At 38.5% G+C, this 19,826-nt stretch overlaps 1 protein-coding gene across 3 annotated transcripts; it reads left to right on the top strand.

Annotated features, from left to right (window-relative positions):
* The first annotated feature begins 12,982 nt into the window (after nt 1-12,982).
* Nucleotides 12,983-18,362, top strand: gal (galanin/GMAP prepropeptide). Of its 3 annotated transcripts, none has more exons than XM_085357843.1 (6): nt 12,983-13,063; nt 13,726-13,780; nt 14,245-14,316; nt 16,161-16,247; nt 17,289-17,360; nt 18,301-18,362. In XM_085357843.1, the coding sequence occupies exons 1-6, from the start codon at nt 12,983-12,985 to the stop codon at nt 18,360-18,362; spliced, it is 429 nt and encodes a 142-aa protein (XP_085213969.1). The 3 variants fall into 3 exon arrangements, with proteins under 3 accessions (XP_085213969.1, XP_085213968.1, XP_085213970.1); XM_085357842.1 differs by having other exon boundaries at nt 16,152-16,247; XM_085357844.1 differs by lacking the exon at nt 14,245-14,316.
* Nucleotides 18,363-19,826: the final 1,464 nt, after the last annotated feature.

Genomic DNA, 19,826 nt, shown 5'->3' with positions numbered 1-19,826 from the left:
AAATGGAGCTGTGTGCCTACCATATAAACACATTACATTCTGGAAAGGCAATTATGTATTATTTGTGAAAAGAAGGTACAATGATTACTGCTCGAGCCTTTCTCTTTTTGCTTCTTAGACTTTTTGCTGTCTAATACACTGTGTTCTTACTATAAACCAGAATGTTTTCCAAGACATTTTCTTAGAAGACAAATTCTAGTCTTCTGAGTTACTAACTTAGTTTATAGACACTTAGCAAACATTTAAATGTCCTGGTGAAACATCAGTCTGGGAAATCTTTTTTTAATTAATCTATAAGAAGTGTTCTAGGTGTTCTTCTATATCTCTGTAGTGTTTCCTAGTGTATTTAAATTATGATTCTTAAGAGGTATTACACCTTTAATCCTGCCTTCCCTGCTAATTAGTCACAAGCAGCACGAGTCATTACTAGTTATTTTGCTCTGTAAAACAACCTACAAAATGCATTTTGTGGATTATAAGCCCTTTTTAGACATGGGAAAATATTGTCTTTGCTAATTCTAAAGTGATAACATTATATCAGTCAGACATAGGGTACTTTTGGATTAATGTGAAACATTATTTAGTAAATACAAAATTTGACAGCTTGTCAACTGATGCCTTTATGATTCTGAACACTGATAAACACATTTTTTAATCTGTACATTTTAAAGTGACTTAGTGTGTTTATTCACATGTCCTGAATAAACCGCTGCTGTGAAGAAAGCTGCTTAACATTGTGTCTCCTCGGGACAGAACGGTTGAGGGGGCGAAGTGTTGTGGAAGCAAGCGGATAATAACCACAGAGACAATGAGCAGGGTGTTGGGAGACTGTGTGGTGCTTGAGTGTTAGGGAGTGCACTTCCCAATCCACATCCTCTAAATCTGCTTCCACTGATCTTTTATTTGTCACAAGGCAAATGGTGGTAAAGGACTATTCTGGATTTGCTAAAAACGAGTTGTCAAAGGGGACAAAGTCTGGCACCCAAAATTGTGTGTAGATATCATTGAACAGATTTAAAGTAGTGGATAAGAAATCAAGCGATAGGTTGAGGTCCCTACTCTCCCACACCCATTTTCCCATCCATGCACCTCTAAACTCTCTCTACAGTGACATCTATCAAAAGAGCATTGCACCAATATTTTTTTAAATACATGGAGCTGTCTCCACCATCCAGTGTGGCCTATCTGTAATGTTATAAAAATCTTGTGTGGGTATGAGACATCAGTGTCCTAAATGAGCTTGTAGAGTGCCACTATAATTATTAAAGTTATGTTTCTGCACCTCCACTAAGGAGTATTAGTAGTTTAAATGACATTCATTTGGTACAAAGGAGTCCAAAGTGTGCCAGGAAAATAACTCCCACACCATTACCTGCACCCAGTGTGGTCTTCTCTGCTGTAGCCCATCTGCTTTAAAGCTCAGTGTGTTGTGAGTTTAGAGATACTCTTTCACATATGTTGGTTGTAAGGTGATTGTGACAGGTTGTGGTTGGTGGCTAAGCTGCAGGCAAGTGGTGGGTTCAGAGTATGATGTCAGAGGAGGCTGACCCACACAGCTGTTCTCATTATCTAAACATGCCTCCCCTGTATGCCTAGGATGTCGGGACCTGGCAACAGAGATGTGTACTGCACTGGAGCGAGACAACTAGAACTGCACAAGCATACATGTAACAATGTAAATAAAATGTTCATGTGCCTAAAATGCTGTATGCCTTGGGTCGTTTATACCACAGATATACTACTGTTTTCCTTTCAGATCAAAGCAGTCAGGCTATTCTGCTATGACCTCTGGCATCAACAAGTGATTTTTTTCACCCAGAGAACGGTCACTCATTGGATATTTTCTTTTTCAGATTATTCTCTGTAAATCTTAGAGATGGGCTCCCTTGTGTAGGAAAATCCCAGCAGATCAACTGTTTCTAAAATACTCTGACCACCCCATCCAGCACCAACAAGCCATCCTAGGTTCAAAGTCATTTAAATCCCCTCTTCAACAATATTATACTGGCTTTGAACTGCAGGATATTAGAGTTTAGGGCAAGTGGCCCAATGGCAATTTTTTCCTTGTAGGTTGCTCTGGGGTTTTCCCCTTTGGCCGTTGTCGACTTTGGTCGTTCTTCTACCAAAGAGGATATATAGGGCTTTGGAGCGTGATGTCACGGGGGTGGGCGTGGAAAGGATTTTGGCCCGATCCGCCATTTTGTGGGTCTAAGTAAGGAGCGAAAGCATAGCCATGGTTCGTACTTGGGTGTGCACATCACAGAGGATCTCTCCTGGACGTACAACACCACAGCACTGGCCAAGAAATCACAGCAGCGTCTCTTCTTTCTCCGCAAACTAAGAAGAGCAGGAGCACCAGCCCCCATCATGTACACTTTCTACAGAGGCACCATCGAGAGCATCCTCTCGAGCTGCATCACTGTGTGGTTTGGAGCCTGCAATGCGTCCTGTCATAGAACCCTCCAACGCATAGTGAGAGCTGCAGAGAGGATCATTGGTGTCTCTCTCCCCTCCCTCCAGGACATTTACAGCACCCGTCTCACTAAAAAAGCCCTTTGCATAGCGGCTGATCCCACGCACCCAATGCAAAGCTTCTTCAAGCTGCTGCCGTCAGGGAGGAGACTGCGGAGTCTCCAGGCCAGGACCAGCAGACTGAAGGACAGCTTCATCCATCAGGCTGTCAGGAAGACAAAGCACATACAAACTTCAAATCACCTACGAACCCTGAAGCACGTACAAATTCCAAAACATGTAAAAACACATAAAAACACGTAAAAACTCCAAAACACGTAAAAACACATAAAAACTCAAAACACGTACAAAAGACAACAGAAGTGCTCCAGGATGCTAGGGGCAGTGTTGAGCTTTTGTTACCTAGAGGCAGAGATGGGCAGTAATGTGTTACTGTAATCTGATTACTTTTCTCAAGTAACGAGTAAAGTAAGGGATTACTATTGCAAAAACGGTAATTAGATTACCGTTACTTTCCCGTAGGAACGCTGAGTTACTGCGTTACTAAAACCATGATTTTTTTGCGAGAGTGTCTCATGACAGTGACGTAAGCGAGTGCGACGTTCGTGGCAACAGCTGTGTGCAGATCAACAATGGATCATATATCGAGTGCGGGAGAGAGTATGAGCCTGCAGCGTTTAAAGCGTGGAAGCACTGACCTTTGAGTTTGATTCCATAAAAAGTGACAAAAACATTAGCGTCCGTTGTGCGTGGGAAGGAAACTTCTTTTTACAGCAAAAAAACCCCTAAACTTCCAAGCAAGCACCGAGTGCGCTACGAGGTAATGGGAAACTCACAGAGAAACTCGCGGATTCTTCCACTGACCGCTGCGGCACACCTGCACCAGGGTAAACCTCCGCCTACCCCACTCCTGCTTTACAGGTGAAAATAGAGCAACAGGACCGCTAGTCTTTGACTTTATTTATTTTCTGCTGTGTTTTACTTGCATCTATTTGAAAGACTGAGTGTAAACACAAAAAATATTTTATTTTATGCGCTGGAATGTGCAGAAAATAGGTTTAAATGTTAAACTAATTTATTCAAGTCAGAGAATGTTGCATATAATTTAATTTTTGCTTGATGCATAAAGTTAAAAGGTTAAAACTAATAAAACAAGTTTTAAAAAGAGACTTTTCCATTTGATTACATTTTGTATGATGGATTATGCAGAAAAAGTAGAATTGGGCTGAAAGAGCTATCGCTTTATCACCTATTCAGATTGTAAATCGTGTTTTTAAAAAGTAACTAAGTAATTAATTACTTTTGAAAATAAGTAATCAGTAAAGTAATGGGATTACCTTTTTGGGGAAGTAATCAGTAATTAGTTACTGATTACTTTTTTCAAGTAACTTGACCAACACTGCCTAGTGGCTACACAAGCCAGCAATTAGCAACGACCGGATTTGGTGTGTGGTAGTAACAGGTAAATTAACATTTTTTTAAATTGTTTGAATATATATTAGTGCCTGTGTATAAATACACAAACAATACACACATGCTTTCAATTGTGTAATTTAAGTGATCTAGGTAGCTCTGTTTTGGAAGTTCAGTTAATTAATTTATTATTAACAATAATATAAAATTATGCACAAAAGGAATTACTAATGTAAAAAAAGTGGTTTTATTTATATATGTTTATATATAAATATATGCGGTGGCCCCTAGAGACAAAACACGTACAAACTCCAAAACACATTTCTAGTTTTAAAGCAACAAAACAACCTGAGGAGCCGGTTCTCTAAAAAGAACCGGAAATCCCATCACTAGTGGCAAAGCTTTCAAAGATCTACCTGTTCAGCATGTTGGATTTCCTGTTCACCACTCACACTCCTGATACAGCTCTGGAAGACGCTCTTCACCAAACCCTCACCTGCCTGCCCACACCTCAGCTCCTCCCGGTCAACGTCTGCTTCCCCCTGCAAGTATCTTCCATTTCTGTTCCCCTCTAAACCTGAAGTAAGATAATGAATACAGTTTATGAAAATGAAATCAGAATCAGAAAACTTTATTTATCTCCGAGGAAGTTATGTGGTCACAGTTGCTCCAAGACAGTAAGAACAATAACTAAATAAACTAAATGAAATAATACAGTATATTAAAAAGTTACAAAATGTAACAAAAATATATACAAATAGCTCAGTTATAAATATCCCAGTATATAAAACAAATTAAATATATATGGTTGAATTTCAGGTGCCCCTCTTATCAAACTGTAAAACTGCATTATTTTCTCTGTAGAAGATATGCAGATATTAAGGGTGTACAAATTCATGGCAATCCATTTCAGCCCAACTGCTTAATGATCCTTAGACTAACGCTCTCGCTCCTTCTCCACAGACTCACTCTACCTCCATTGTTTTCCCCACTCCTGCCTGACACACACACACACACACACACACACACACACACACACACACACACACACACACACACACACACACACCATGTCTACATGACTAAATGTATTGGGTCAGTACCATTTGAATGACTGGTGAGATGAGTGTGAGTGTATATGGTGCATTCTTATCATGTGTAACAGAGGCAATATGAATGAAAGAAGAAATTATTCAGCACCTGTCCTGATTTGGCCTTGATCTGGCTGAGCATAAAACTGCTTAGTGACAGATGTTCGTCATCCAACAGAAATAGAATTTCAATCGGAGGTTTCTGCTGTTTCTGTGTGTAACTAAATCTTAAGCTATCTGCTGGATTTCAAGTGTGGTATTGTTGTGTATCCCAGGATGGTCCCAGCCTCTCTAAATGCTGATAACATGTGTAGGTGAGTAACAAAGCTTCCAGCAGAGCCTTATTTTTAGACCAGCAGAGACAAAAGCATTACTGATCTATAGTTTCTGAAGCTTTTCATTCTCTCTCTCTCTCTCTCTCTCTCTCTCTCTCTCTCTCTCTCTCTACATATATGTAGAGAGAGAGAGAGAAAGAGAGATGGCCAAGTGAAACAATATTTTAATGCTTTACTAAATATTAGATGTGGTTTAAGGGAAGTTATTTCATGACACTAATAAGCCTTGAAAACTACTTTGAAACACTTTAATGTGGTAAGGCTCGTTCCCTTTAAGACTCCAAATTACAGGATGAAAACCAGTGTAGAGTGACTTGCTCTGCAGTTCATGTCTTTGTATCATGCTGAGGCTGTCCTATTGTGGCCCTCTCTCCAACTACCTTTTCCTGGACCTGTCAATGGTGCCGTAATAGCTAGTCACATTCTTGTCTTATTTGTCACAGCAAGATCTTTGTTCATTCTCAAAAAACAGAGGTCTGTTCTTTTTTCTTCTGCTACTGCTGCTGGGTCTCCTTTGATGCTGAGGACAGCATAGACAGATATCAAAGCAGATGAAACTGGATCACTGTTGCCCCCCACCCCTGAGCTCTTATCACTTTATAATTGGGAATTAGGGAAGAAATAAAATGTCTTTTCCTCACTTTCCTTTTCCTGGGTTGGTTATAATGGGGTCTGCTACATGCCTATAAAGTACCCTTCAAATCACACTGCTGTCCTTATGTATTTTTTCTCCTTGCTTAGCAATTTCCTTGTTTGTATTCTTGTCATTTGTCATGTTTGTATTTTTCTACATTTTCCATGAGAATATCTGTGAATTAATGTTTCTTGCAAAACATTTGAAATGTGAAGTCTGGTGACACTGTTGCAGGACAAAGCAATAAACATGGAAACAAGATAAAGGGTGGCACAAACAGAAACATTAGGTATTACTACTGTTGTCATAACTACTGACAATAACAGACATGAACCAACAAAGACTTGCATTATACTACAAATGTTCTCCAGTTAACAATGACCTGGTTATCTTGGTACCACTAGTTATACTAGAAGCTGAAGAAATGTGCTCATTCACAAGTTGTTCAACAAGCAAAATAAATAAATAAATACATCCCTGAAAATGGTCAGGTATAAGGACAGAGTTGAAAACGAATGGGGGTGGATGGAGGTTATTCTTACAGCAAACCTGGAGAACTGTTGCTCAAGACCACTTTTTTAACATTACCAGAAATGATGGGTGACTCATGTCTTCTAATTCCTTGGACACAAAATTGAAAGAAATAGGGATGACAACGTTGTAGCTATATTTAAAAGAAAAAAATCTCACACAATATAACACCAGGCCCTGTTTGACGACAGGTCAATATGAATGCAGCCAGGTAAATAGTTTACAGTATAGAGATCTACTCATAACTGACTGACTAACTTAATTCAGACCGTCACAGCAGTAGTCTGTATTGACAACAGTAAGACAATATTGAGACAAAGCAGAACAGGAAGAGTTGGTTCAGAGGACTAGCTTGAAGACCAACTGTATCTCAGTCTATCCATCTCTACAATAATGTGGCATCCAGGCCTCCTCTCTGTTGACCATCATCGTACCAGCTTTAATATAAACTTGAAATATAAGACTTAGAGTCAGACTCAGAGTCAAGACCTTGAAATGTTCCATGTTTATTTAAATGACATGTCAAGATACCTCATTTCCTCCAAATTCTTGCAAGTGCAACTACTAACTATTACAATGTTATGGTAAACAATTCTTTAAAAAGTTACACAATTTTTCTCAATGAGTAACTAATTAATTTTAATCTGAAATTGAAAGGTCAGCCAGTAGTGACGTGACGTGAAATAATAACTTGACCTAAAGGCATTAAACCAAAAATTACAAGCCTGTTTTGTAAATGTGAGGATAGAAAGTGCAGATATTTGTTCAAAAATGTAGGGAGTAAAAGCAAAAAGTAGTCAGAAAAAAAAACTACTCAAGTAAAATACAGATAACTGAAAATTATTTGTACTTCGTTATTTCCCTCCTCTGACTATAAATGAACACATAACTTTGATTACTGCTTTGCACACTCTTGGCATTCTCTCGATGAGCTTCATGAGGTCATCACTTGAAATGGTTTTCCAACAGTCTTGAAGGAGTTCCCTGAGACGCTGAGCACTTGTCGGCCCTTTTGCCTTCACTCTGCGGTCCATCTCATCCCAAACCATCTTGATTGGTTTTAGGTCAGGTGACTGTGGAGGCCATCTGGCACAGCACTCCATCTCTCTCCTTCTTGGTCAAATAGCCCTTAAACAGTGTTTGGGGTCATTGTTCTGTTCAAAAATAAATGATGATACAACTAAATGCAAACTAGTTGGGATGGCATGTCGCTGCAGGATTCTGCGGTAGCCACGCTGGCTCAGTGTGCGTTCAATTTTGAATAAATCGACCAACATTGTCACCAGCAAAGCACCATCACACCTCCTCCTCCATGCTTCACTGTGGGAACCATGCATGCAGAGAATATCTGTTCACCTTTTCTGTGTTGCACAAAGACACAGCGGGTGGAACCAAAGATCTCAAATTTGGACTCATCAGACCAAAGCACAGATTTCCACTGGTCTAATGTCCATTCCTTGTGTTTCTGGGCCCAAACAGATCTGTGCTGCTTGTTGCTTTTCTTTAGTAGTGGTTTCTTAGCAGCTATTTGACCCTAAAGGCCTGATTCGTGCAGTCTCCTCTGAAGAGTGGATGTAGAGATGAGTCTGCTACTGGAACTCGGTGTGGCATTTATCTGGGCTCTAACCTGAGGTGCTGTTAACTTGTGATTTCTGAGGCTGGCGACTCAGATGAATTTATCCTCAGCAGCAGGGGTGACTCTTGGTCTTCCTTTTCCTGGAGTGGTCCACATGTGAGCCAGTTTTATTGTACAAAACTGGCTTAATGGTTTTTGCGACTGCACTTGGGGACACATTCAAAGTTTTAGCAATTTTCCAGACTGACTGACCTTCAGTTCTTCAAGTAATGATGGGCTGTCATTTCTCTTTACTTTGCTGATTGGTTCTTGTCATAATATGAATTCTAACAGTTGTCAAATAAGCCTGTCAGCTGACTTCTGCACAACACAACTAGTCCCAACCCCATTAAGAAGGCAAGACATTCCACAAATGAACGCTGACAAGACACCTGTGTCATGAAAACCATTTCAGGTGACTACATCATGAAGCTCATTGAGAAAAGGGAAGGGTTTGTAGTGCTGTCAACAAAGCAGGGGGTGGCTACTTTCAGGAATCTAAAATATAAAACATATTTAGTTATTTATCAATGTATTGTTTGCTACATAATTCCATATATCTTGCTTCACATATTTGATGTCTTCTGTTTGTATCTACAATGTAGAAAGTAGTAAAAATAAAGACAAAACATTGAACGAGAAACCTTTGACTGGTAGTGTATAATAAAGCCAAGACACGCTATTACAAAAAGTATTCACTCACCCATTCAAATTATTTAATTCAGGTTTTCCAATCACTTCCATGGCCACAGCTATATATAATCAGCCACCTAGTCATGCAGATGGCCCCGCTCCTCTTCATTCCAGAAGATTTGGCATGCAGTTTTTCTCCAAAGAATTTCAAATTTCAGTTAATCTGACCTTAGAAAAGTTTTCCACTATGTGTTCGTCCATTGATTTCTATGACAGAATTGTGCCTGTTTTTAAAGCCTAAGGCTTTAACAATGCCGCGAAATGTACACATTAAATTCAAAATGCCTGATTACCTGTTGGATTTAGGAGTCCAAGAGACTTTTTTGTGCATCTTAAGATATTACAGAAGGCTGCCAAATTTCAGACTCGGATCAAACATAATACAGGGGCTGCTTTCTAAAAGATTTTACGTGGTGCTGTGGAGTCAGTTTGCAACATTTATTGAAGAGAGCTATGGAACTGGAAAGAATGCATCAGCTGTTCTGATACTCCTGACACATACGGGATCACTAAGGGTTTTCGCCGAGGCGGCAGTTGTCCTTCTCTCCTGGCTCAGCTGGAGCTTTCTTTAGGTGCCTTCCCAGCCAATCCAAATATCCAGCTGGGATAACCACATTAACTCAGGGCCTTCTTCATATGATGTTCTTCTGCTTCTCTGGCCACTGTATCTGTGGGGATTGTGTTAGTTAGACTGTGTTGAGAAAATCCCTAAGAGCAGTTTGCAAAAGCATGGAAATGATAAAATAGCCATTTTCAATTCAAAATGTCTGACTTCCTGTTGCGTTTGGGTAAATAAGGCCATACACATATTTTTGTCTGTCATTTGCATGTTACACATGTGTAATCTGTAACACTTCATTATAGCTTCATTATGGCTCGGGAGCCATTTTGAATCGTCCATGTGCCAAACCAATACAATACATAAATTTTCACCAGACCTGACGTATGTGCAAAATTTCATTAGTTTTTGAGCATGTTAAGGTCCTCAAAAGACAATTCACTTACTAAAATAATAAATGAAACAGATGCAATAAGACCTTCATGCTTTTATTTCCATAGGGACCTGACTATCTATGAACTTGAGTTCTCTACATAAAGAGCACATTAGTTCCTGACTGAAACAATGGTGCAGTCCAGTATGTAAATCCTAAAACATCTTTTTCATGTTTTTTTTTCCTTTTTCTCACCCTCTCACTTTAACATACTCACTATATTCTGTCCTTTCAGTGTTGCTTCCCTTTTGATTTGACATGTTAGATTCCCTTCCATTTCTCCTTTGATCATGTCCCACTGTGTTTCTGCTCCATCATAATCACCAGGTGCCCCGATTCTGGTAATACTGATGATTTTGCCTGATACTATTGACCTTAAAAGGTGCAACCTGTCTCAATTCCAGGAAGGTCCCATCCAAAGTTTGATGTGTAATAGTGTGTGAGATCCCTACTGCTTTCATTCTCTCCTCAGGCACTCTTCCCAGCTTTTGTAGGGGAATACCAGAGTGTTCCCAAGCTAGCCAAGAGGTATAGTAAACATTCATATACAGATGGTATTAATCACTGAAACATCTCAAACAAATAAAAGTTTCACTTCAAGAAGTTTTTTCCAAGTTCAAGGCATTAATCCTGCCCCAAACGTCCCAGATATTAATCAGAACAAGCACCCACAGGATGTGGCACAAGACCAAGGCCTCACCCTGCAACACAAAGGATCTACATCTCAGCTACCAATGCACCAAAGCACACTCCAGATGCTGTGTGTCTATGTCTTGATCAGTGCTTACAAAATAGTAATACTGGAATTTTTTCATGTTTTGGCAGTGTACAGCCCTGCATATCTACTGTCTCAATTGCCTAGATACCTAGATTGTCTTCCACATAACTGTAAGAGAATTTGATGTTATTTAATATGTACCTTCTTATTTGTAGTATAATGAGATAGAAGATCAGGTTAGTCTTCCTTAAACAGCAATGAAAGCCAGAATGATTAGCACACATTAAAGACTAAAACTGTGAAATTGAAACAATGTTTCTTTTCAAGTGGGGCCCAGTGGAGATGATGCTTAGACTCCACGCTGGAAGGAATTCTTACTCTGATACTAATTAAAAAACAAACAAAATATATTTTAATCCCATCCGTTTATTTTCTTCCCAAGGCACATCTCTGCAAAGCAAACAAATTGAATGCTTTAAAAATGAGTCTAATTGCAGCGCTTCAGTGGATCCTTACACAGGTCCAATGAGCAAAATAGCACAGCAGCTTACTGAAGAATATTTTGGCTGTAACTGAGCAGAACTATATCACACTGGATCATGTAGGATATTTTGTATTAATTGACACTAAGAATATGAAAAATGTCCATGACATGAGTAATATCGATTGATGCAGACATCATTATGAATTTTATTTAATACACAGAGATTTTACCAGCAGCTGAGCTATTTAATTATTTGATATTTAATTATTCTAACTGCTGACCAAGGCCAGGAGAATAAGGAGAATGAACGGGGCATTTTCTTAAAAAAGAAATATTACCCTGTTTAACAAAAGAAGTTTCTTGTCAACGTGTTGCTGCACAATACAAACAGGACACATTTATATATGAATTCAGAACAGTGGGATGCAAAGAGTTTCAACGGGATATAGGAGATGAATGGTTTAAGCTTGTTTTTTAAAAAATCGAGTGTATTCTTATCCACATCTGGAAAGGATTTCCAGTTAGATGTTAGACAGGAAAAAGCTGAGAAAACCTTCAAGTCACAAACCTTTACAAAAACTCCTATACTCTAAGTACACTTTCACCTTTGCATTAGTGAACAGCAAAAAACAAACAAAAGGTAATTAATCAACTATTTAATTAAAAATTACTATTAAAAAAAAAATCTGCAAAATAAGTTTTAAAAGCATAATAATGTTTTGAACTAACCTGACATGGTGAATTTAGTGAGTCAATTTCATATCAAGTTATTATCAGTTTACATGAAATACTTTTTCATGTAAACTTTTTGTCTGTTTCTGTTCTTTAATATGGACATTTCGTCATTTGCAAGGTCATTTAAAAAGAAAGAGAGAGGCAAGGATGGCTCCTGTATCTGCTGCAGGGCGTATAAACTGCCACCCTGATCTATAAAGAAAAACTGAACCTGTGCTTAAATCAAACCCTGATGCAGCCAAATGAAGAATTATTGTGTAAAAAGATTTTCAGTGTTATTGATCTTCTTTCTTCTTCCTTACGTTATATTCCTTTATTGATTTGATGGAGACTCTTTATAACAGTTTTACAAAATAAAATTATAATAAAAGAAAAATGACATCTACACGGGTTTCAGAGCATGGACAACATATGGTGAGCTTTGAAGAACACTGTTGTTACAGGATAACTTAACAACAGTGCAAACAAAGATTCTTATTTGCAAGGGACATGACTTTCAATGACTCCGAGGTAAATGTAAATTATAACTGTGACACACTAAGGCTGAAACATCCTTAAAAGTGATCTACTTGTACACTTCTGCTCACTACACTCTTTGTAAATCCTTTGGGTTGTGACTTTACTTTGGACTGTAAATGGCATGACTGTAAACGCCGTTGCAGGTTGTTATTATTTTTATACCTTTAATAAATCGGCACTACTGCTCTGTTAAAATATAATTTGTCAAAATTAAGTGCTTCATAAAATCAGACCTAAAAGCAGTGAGAGCAACAAAGATGAATTTTTTCATGAAATTAAAAAAAAAATGACAACAAATCCTGAAAAACTGGCAAGTAGATTTTTTTATTGACCGCCTGTACATGAAGCTCGTGCAATAAGCAGTCACAGTCGCATATCAGATTAGGACAGAAAAATACAGCAATTCAATGCCTAGTCTCTGAGGGCAACAAAGAAAATCTGATGATAGCATTATGTGATATTATTGAATTTCATAATGCGTTCTGTTCGTGACCTGCCCATGCTGTGTGCAGGAGGGGCTGCTGACGTGAAAAGAGAGCAGGAGGGTCGGGCTGAAATCACAATAAAAGGTGGCTGGAGTCCGCTTTTCATCCAGTGCTCCACACGCCAGGCAACTTCTGCTGCTGACTGCAACGTGAACCAGACTGAAGGAAGTCACATCAAAGGTAAGTTACAGTTTTTGTAGCCTTTAAAGGCATGCTTTCAAATAGTTTTGTTGTCATGTTAATATTGTGTTTTTTTCTTTCTCAGATGCAGAGGGGCTTTGGGATATTTTGCATGTCGCTCATCTTTTGTGCAACTCTTTCCGAGACCATCGGGCTAGTTGTTGCGGTAAGCAGTTCAAAATTCAGTACAACGTTAATGTTAACCTCCCACTTAAATTTAGGTGCCAAGAATCAATGTACCAATAAAGACATAAAGACAACAGAGACTAATAGAAATGTCAAAATGATATCAAATATCATTATAAAGTAATCTATTTTAGTTTACAACAAAATTTTTAAGCAGCCAATCACAAAAATAAAATGTGTATATGTGAGTATATTAGTAGTAAAAAGTTCAAATATTCAAGTGAATGAAGACAAAACAAGCTAAAATCACAGATTCACAATGAAACCATACAGACCATGACCAAATCCAAGAGCTCAAACTTCCCAATAGCAGACGCTACAACATGTAACACAGAGATGCAGGTGAGGTTAAATTCAATTCAAGGAACCAACCCATGATTCCATGATTTCCAAGAGACCCTAAATAAACCCACATTAAGAATCCACATGTAAGAAAACTAAGGGGGAAAAAAACATATTCAGAAATTTACTAGGAAAGTAAAATACACAAACTCCCTGCAGGCATATGACAAGCCTACAGACCATGACAATAAGGATGTTTTACATTTAAGAAAAATGCTCTTAGATTTACACATCAAAAACTCATTAAAACTGTCTCCTTGTCCTTTAGCTGCTTATTGTATCCATCTTCATATCTTGCAGGCAAAAGAAAAGCGAGGCTGGACTATGAACAGCGCTGGCTACTTGTTAGGGCCCCGTAAGTGTATACACACACACACACACACACACACACACACACACACACACACACACACACACACACACACACACAGAAGCTTACATGCACACACCAGCGCATATTGTTTTGTGGTTGTTCCAGTAACGTTGTTTACAAAAGCCTCATTAATAGTATGTGGTGAAATGGCCCAATGCTAATTTAGTGTTATTCAAAGATTATCATGAGTGACTGTTGGGTATCCAGTTCTGTGTGTCAAGGTATATATTCTTACCAGCTGGAGTTTGAGTCATTCCAGGGCAGGAACCCTGAAGAATGTTGTCCCTTTGTGTGCATGCGTGTGTGTGTTTGTGTGTGTGTGTGTGTGTGCGTGTGCGTGTGCGTGTGTGTGTGTGTGTGTGTGTGTGTGTGTGTGTGTGTGTGTGTGTGTGTGTGTGTGTGTGAAGCCCAGGTAAAGGTTGCTCCTGCCTCATCCTGTGTTTCAGGTCGTATTGATCACCTAATTCAGATAAAGGATTCTCCCAGTGCCAGAGGCAGAGACGAGCTGGTCACTCAATGTAAGATAGAAACATACAGCTGCTGCAGGGCCTTGGGGTCACCAGGAATTGCTCTGTTTAAACATCACACCTTTTAGCTGCTTTTGTTTCTTTGCTTATGTATACAAATGTTGCAATTCTGTCTGTGCTTTGAGCCAAGTAACGCATTGATGACCTCAAGAATGAGTTAAGGAAGGTTTAGCATACAGCATTTTTGAGACTTTGGAGGATTACACTCCAGATGCATCGTGTTGACAGAATGGGAAGAAAATACGATCGTTTAGAAGACTATCGTCACGTTCACTGCAGAGAAGATGTAGCACTGACTAACACAGAGTTTTCACTGTGATATCCGAAATAGCAGTACAGCTGACAAAGAGCTGATAGCCCAGTAACTTAATTTAGAAGTTTTACATTTTTTAATATTATCAAAAATATTTTCAAGTCATGCTACCAATTTATTTTATTAACAATTTGCTGATAAAAGATTGTATGTAAAGATCAAAACACAAGGTAGATCCAATAGGACCTTTTTACCCTGGATGGCAAACATCATTAAAATACCTTATTTTTTCATGCCAGGGTCTCACATGTAAAACTTTAGCTAGACTTTTAAAAGCACACAAAGAGAACAGGGGGTATTAGTTCAAGGACTACTTTAGCTAATGACGAAGCCCCCAATTAGAGTCAAACAATTGTCACATGTAAAAACCACTCAGAGTAAATGACAGCACTGAAGTATGTGAGCTCACTGTAACAACACGTAGCTGGTGAGTAATGTTGCAAAGTGAGACAAACTGGCCTGATACTGTACATGTTTTCCATTCTTCAAATACAAATATGAGCCAATATAATGTATTCAACTCATGTGAGCTTCACATGTTAAACTACAAATCTCAGTCAGGTTGCTGTCTGTTCTTTAATTTCAAAATATCACAATAACATTTTTAATTATTGGTCTAGCTTAAGAATACTATGTAGTACAATAGTACAGTTACCGTTATTATTGGAATTGGGAAGAGTATGATTAGTAATTAAAGCAAATGAAAAAAAGGAAATGCAAATATTTTTAATTTACAATTTTAACCGGAGGCCACTGAACTCTGCACATGCTACCTCAACCTGCTCTTTAGGCACATAAAAAACAAATTAAAATGTAAATGTGGAGACACACCGACAGTCTACAGCACACTACCATGGCTAAGTAAAACCCTCTGCTTGCCTGTTTTTTTATGTTGATTTTCATCATCACTAGTGTTTCAGTGCATTTACTTGTCTGTTAAAACTGCCGTTCAACAAGTGTGCTTTTTCTATTCCTTCCATCAAACCTCTACTTACTGCAATTCCATGAGCCAAGCCCTGCAGGTGGTCTGTACGAGTTTGGAAAGTGAACCAAACAATTACAAACCAAATATCATGCTGAAACTGTGTGACGTGTGAACAATGTCCTTTAGAACTTCTTACAGGAATCAGGTAGCGGTGTGCACTGTGTATGTGTGTGTGTCTGTTGTATGATGCCTCTAAACCAGTGGGATATTTGTACGTATTTTCTGTTACATACACAAAACTTTAACCATTTACTCCATATTATTTTTACTTTGTCAATTGTCATTTTCACCTTAATCAAACAGAAAATTAAATGTCACAGCCAGTATATTAAAAAATTAAGCAGCTGAAAAGGATTATTATTATTGTAAGTACATGAAAATTACACATAAATCACATTTACCAAAATGTTAAAATTGCTGAATTTCTAGTGAACTGAGCTGATAATGGGAATGAATTAATTAAATGCTTAGTTGGGCCATCTGATGTTTGTATGAGCGCATCAACTGCGATCACTCCTCATTATCCAGATGGACTAGATGGACTACATGGACACACGAGACTAGGAGACAAGCCGGGTCTGGCTGGGAAGAGGGACATAGGCCAGGAGGAGGACTTCAGAACAGGTCTGTATGTCTCACAAAGAAACAGGACAATCTTTCTTCCTCTTAAAGAAGATATTTTATTTCGAGTGTTATTTAACAATAATCAAAAGGTATTTTATGATGTATCTTCTTGGTTAATTTAATTTGATATACTGAATGTTTTGCTTTTATTACTGTTTTATGTATAGCTGTCATGTTGATTAGCTACCTTTAATGTATAAGGAACACTGAGGAAGGAGATGGTAGAGGGGGAGACCTAAAATGCCTTGAAGAAAATAGGAACTTGTAGTCATTTAAGTCCTTTAAATAGCCCAAAAGAAGAGGAGCCACATATATTTTAAAGGGAAACAGTGCAATAAAGCCTCAAGTTCCTAAACAAAATAATACCCCAGATTATTTATTGATGTATTATTTAATATTTTGTGTCTTTTACAAAAAAAATGCTAGTTTATATTTTGGAAACTCTGGAAATGTTTTATGTGTTTTATGATCATTTATCTAAAACACTGAATAAAGAAATCTAACAAAAACAAATAACAGCAAAAACAAGACAAGCAGTGCTTGTACCGTTTAATCTAAAAAAAAAGAAGACATCTTTTAAAGCATACCAAAATTAAAGCGATCTCTCTCCTTTCACCGCGTCATAAAGTGTCATAAAGATTTTCCATTCATCAAGCCTTTAAATTACTGTTGTAGAAATCTTCACTGGTTTTCAGCAGCGAAACATTTCCACTGCGATGGACTAAGGCTGAAAGCAATAATCACAGAGTGTGAGGGCTAGTCAAACTAGGATCATTGGAAGGTGAAATGTTTTACATTTTTACGTTTTGTTTTTTTTTAAAGAAAGCTTAGACACATCTACTTTGTATGGAATTCAGTAGCCTTCATGTTTCATTCCCATTAACCTTTGTTCATGAGTTCACAACTGATGCTTTGTTTAAATCTAATACTCCTACTTGTATCGTAAACCTTAGTATCTGAGAGAATTTCATTTCTCTGTATGATCTGTGTATATCAGAGCTCCTGCCATTTCAACCTGTCATTCTTGATGTACCTCCACAGGCGCCCTGAGAATAGCAGATGAAGAAATTATCCACACTGTCATTGACTTCTTGTCATACCTCAAACTTAAAGGTAATGCTTCTCACTTATTTGAAAGCGAGGGGAGTTCATGAACAAAATAATACAGGTCTGCATACAGAAGTCACTGCAACGACAAACTCTTAAAAGCACACCAAAGTTTGATTAGCGAACTTTTTCAGGTCTGTATATCGGTCCATTTGTTAAACATGGAAATATTCTTTCAGTGATAGAATCTTCATTTTCTATTGAATTAGCACACAAATTACCCCATGCACAAAACTAAATGTGAAAATGTAATGTTGCATATTTGACTTTATGACATCTAGAGGTGTGATAATATTGAAAATTGTTTAATCTAATCATACAATAAAACATACAAGTTTATCATCAGATCAAACCTGGCAGGGATCCTGTATAGCCATGTATACTGATAGTATTATTACCATGTCAGAGACTGTTCAGCTGACTGCTAGTGCAGTATTTCTAATCAGCCAGTTACATTGCAGGAACTCAGTGATGCACAAGTTGGCCTGTTGAATTCTGCATCTACAACATGAAAATGTGAATCCATCCAGGCTTGTGCTGAAGGTTCAAGCTGTATGTCTTGGCAGAATGGTACCAACTGATCATATTGTTAATGACCATGTCCATCCCTATGTTACCAACAGTGTACTGATCCTCTAACAGGATAGCGTGCCATCTCACAAACTCACCTCAAACTGATTTCTTGAACATGACAATGAGTTCACTGAACAGTCACCAGATCCTTCATGTGATAAAATCATGTCAAAATTTTCTTGTCATGTCCAAAATCTCAGGATAATACCTTGATGATTCAATGCCACAAAGAATTAAGGCAGTTAGCAAGGTGAATCTAATAGAGTGTCTGCTGAGTGCAAACAAACAGAGGTATGATAAAATGAAAAACAACTTTCTGCCTATTATGTCTCAGTATTGATGTTCTGTCTGTTCTGTTTGTGCAACATTACAGAGATGGGAGCCTTGGACAGCCTGCCTCCTTCTGTCACATCAGATGAACTGGCCAATCCCTAAGGCTTTTGCTTCTCTGTTATAATTGTTGTGTTTCAACTCTTCTCTGGACTCCAACTGCCATAAATGTATTGTAGCTCCTAAATGTTACAATATTGTAGCTCCTAGCACACTGGTAGGTTGGTAGATTTGTTCTGGTACCATCTGACTGACTGACCCTCAATATCAGATCTTTCTCCTCTTGTGTAAACAAAATTTTATATCCTCTTAAAGCCAGTAGTTGTGTGCTGACTATAGGTGGATCTACAGAATTGGTACTTTTGTATAAAACAACTCTATATTATCACCAGAATATACTATTATGTGTTTTCAGAGAATGGAGTGAAATAAAATAAATGGCACTAGACTCACTGAATAATTTGAATTTATTTCCTTCTAACAGTCAATTACACTGTTTATCACTTACATTTTAGCTACAATTAGTTTGTAACAAACATGCCTACACCTCTTTGATGTATGTTAAAAAATCTAAATTCAGAGTTTTACCTATGTAGTGTCTGCACAGTGTTAAGTGGTGACACTGGGGCCTTCCTGAGAATTACTGACGCCACAGGAGATTTCTTAGTCTCATGACGACTCTCTATGCTCAGCCTTTGACTTGAAAATTGAAGGTCAAATAGTGTGCAATGACGTAGCTCTGACCGACACTCATTTTGTAATGGTTAGAGACAACCTGTAGCAAGTAAGTCTTGACACTCACACAATAAAAGAACACAACAGTTGTTGGTGCCAAATAACCCTGTGGCACGGCATACAGGATATGACAAAACTCAGGAGTGAATAATGGCCCAGTTACGCCCAGCCAATAATTGACCAGAGGATCTGCATCAGTGGTGTGGTCCTGCCTGGAGCGTCAGCTGGTGAACCAGCCAGGTATTTCAAAAGTGCCTTTGTTCCCACTACTTTTAATCGAGGTCCCATTTAAGCACATTGCCATGGGCCTCATTGGACCATTTCACCAGAGTGCAGCGGGATATCACTTTTAGAGTTGGATGTCTCGAGACCAATATTGTTAATGACCATGACCAAGACCACTTTTACGTGGTCTTGGTCTTGTCTTGGTCTCGCTGTCTCGGTCTTGCTATCTCAGATCGACATAGTGGTCGGGAGATTTGGAGTCAACAGTATCCGTGACACACAACGTAACGTTCGATAATGTGTCATGCGCTCTAAGAGCCGTGCTTTGAGAGTGCTTTGTAGTGAGTCAGAAGAGTCGACTCCCATTGAGCGAGAGCCGGCTCCTCACTTAATTTCCTTTCGCTGCTCAGCTCTCACACAGTGGCTCAACTATGCGCCAATTCCTCCATATTGTGGCCAATCACATGCGAGGATATAGGATAATATCATTATGTGAAAAACAGAGAGCGTGAGAGACGCGACAGTCAAGTGGAGCGTGTGTCTGTCCTCTCAGTAAGTGAGTGAGACAGTAGACAGGGCTGAGGAGGGCTGTGCGAGTGCAAAAACACA

Source organism: Diplotaxodon limnothrissa, linkage group LG7, assembly GCF_057381915.1.
Source record: "Diplotaxodon limnothrissa isolate DT_005_m linkage group LG7, D_limnothrissa_male_GT1.1, whole genome shotgun sequence".
Taxonomy (NCBI): Eukaryota; Metazoa; Chordata; class Actinopteri; order Cichliformes; family Cichlidae; genus Diplotaxodon; species Diplotaxodon limnothrissa.
The sequence above is the reverse complement of the archived record's forward strand: the minus strand, read 5'-3'. Positions and strand labels throughout refer to the sequence as shown.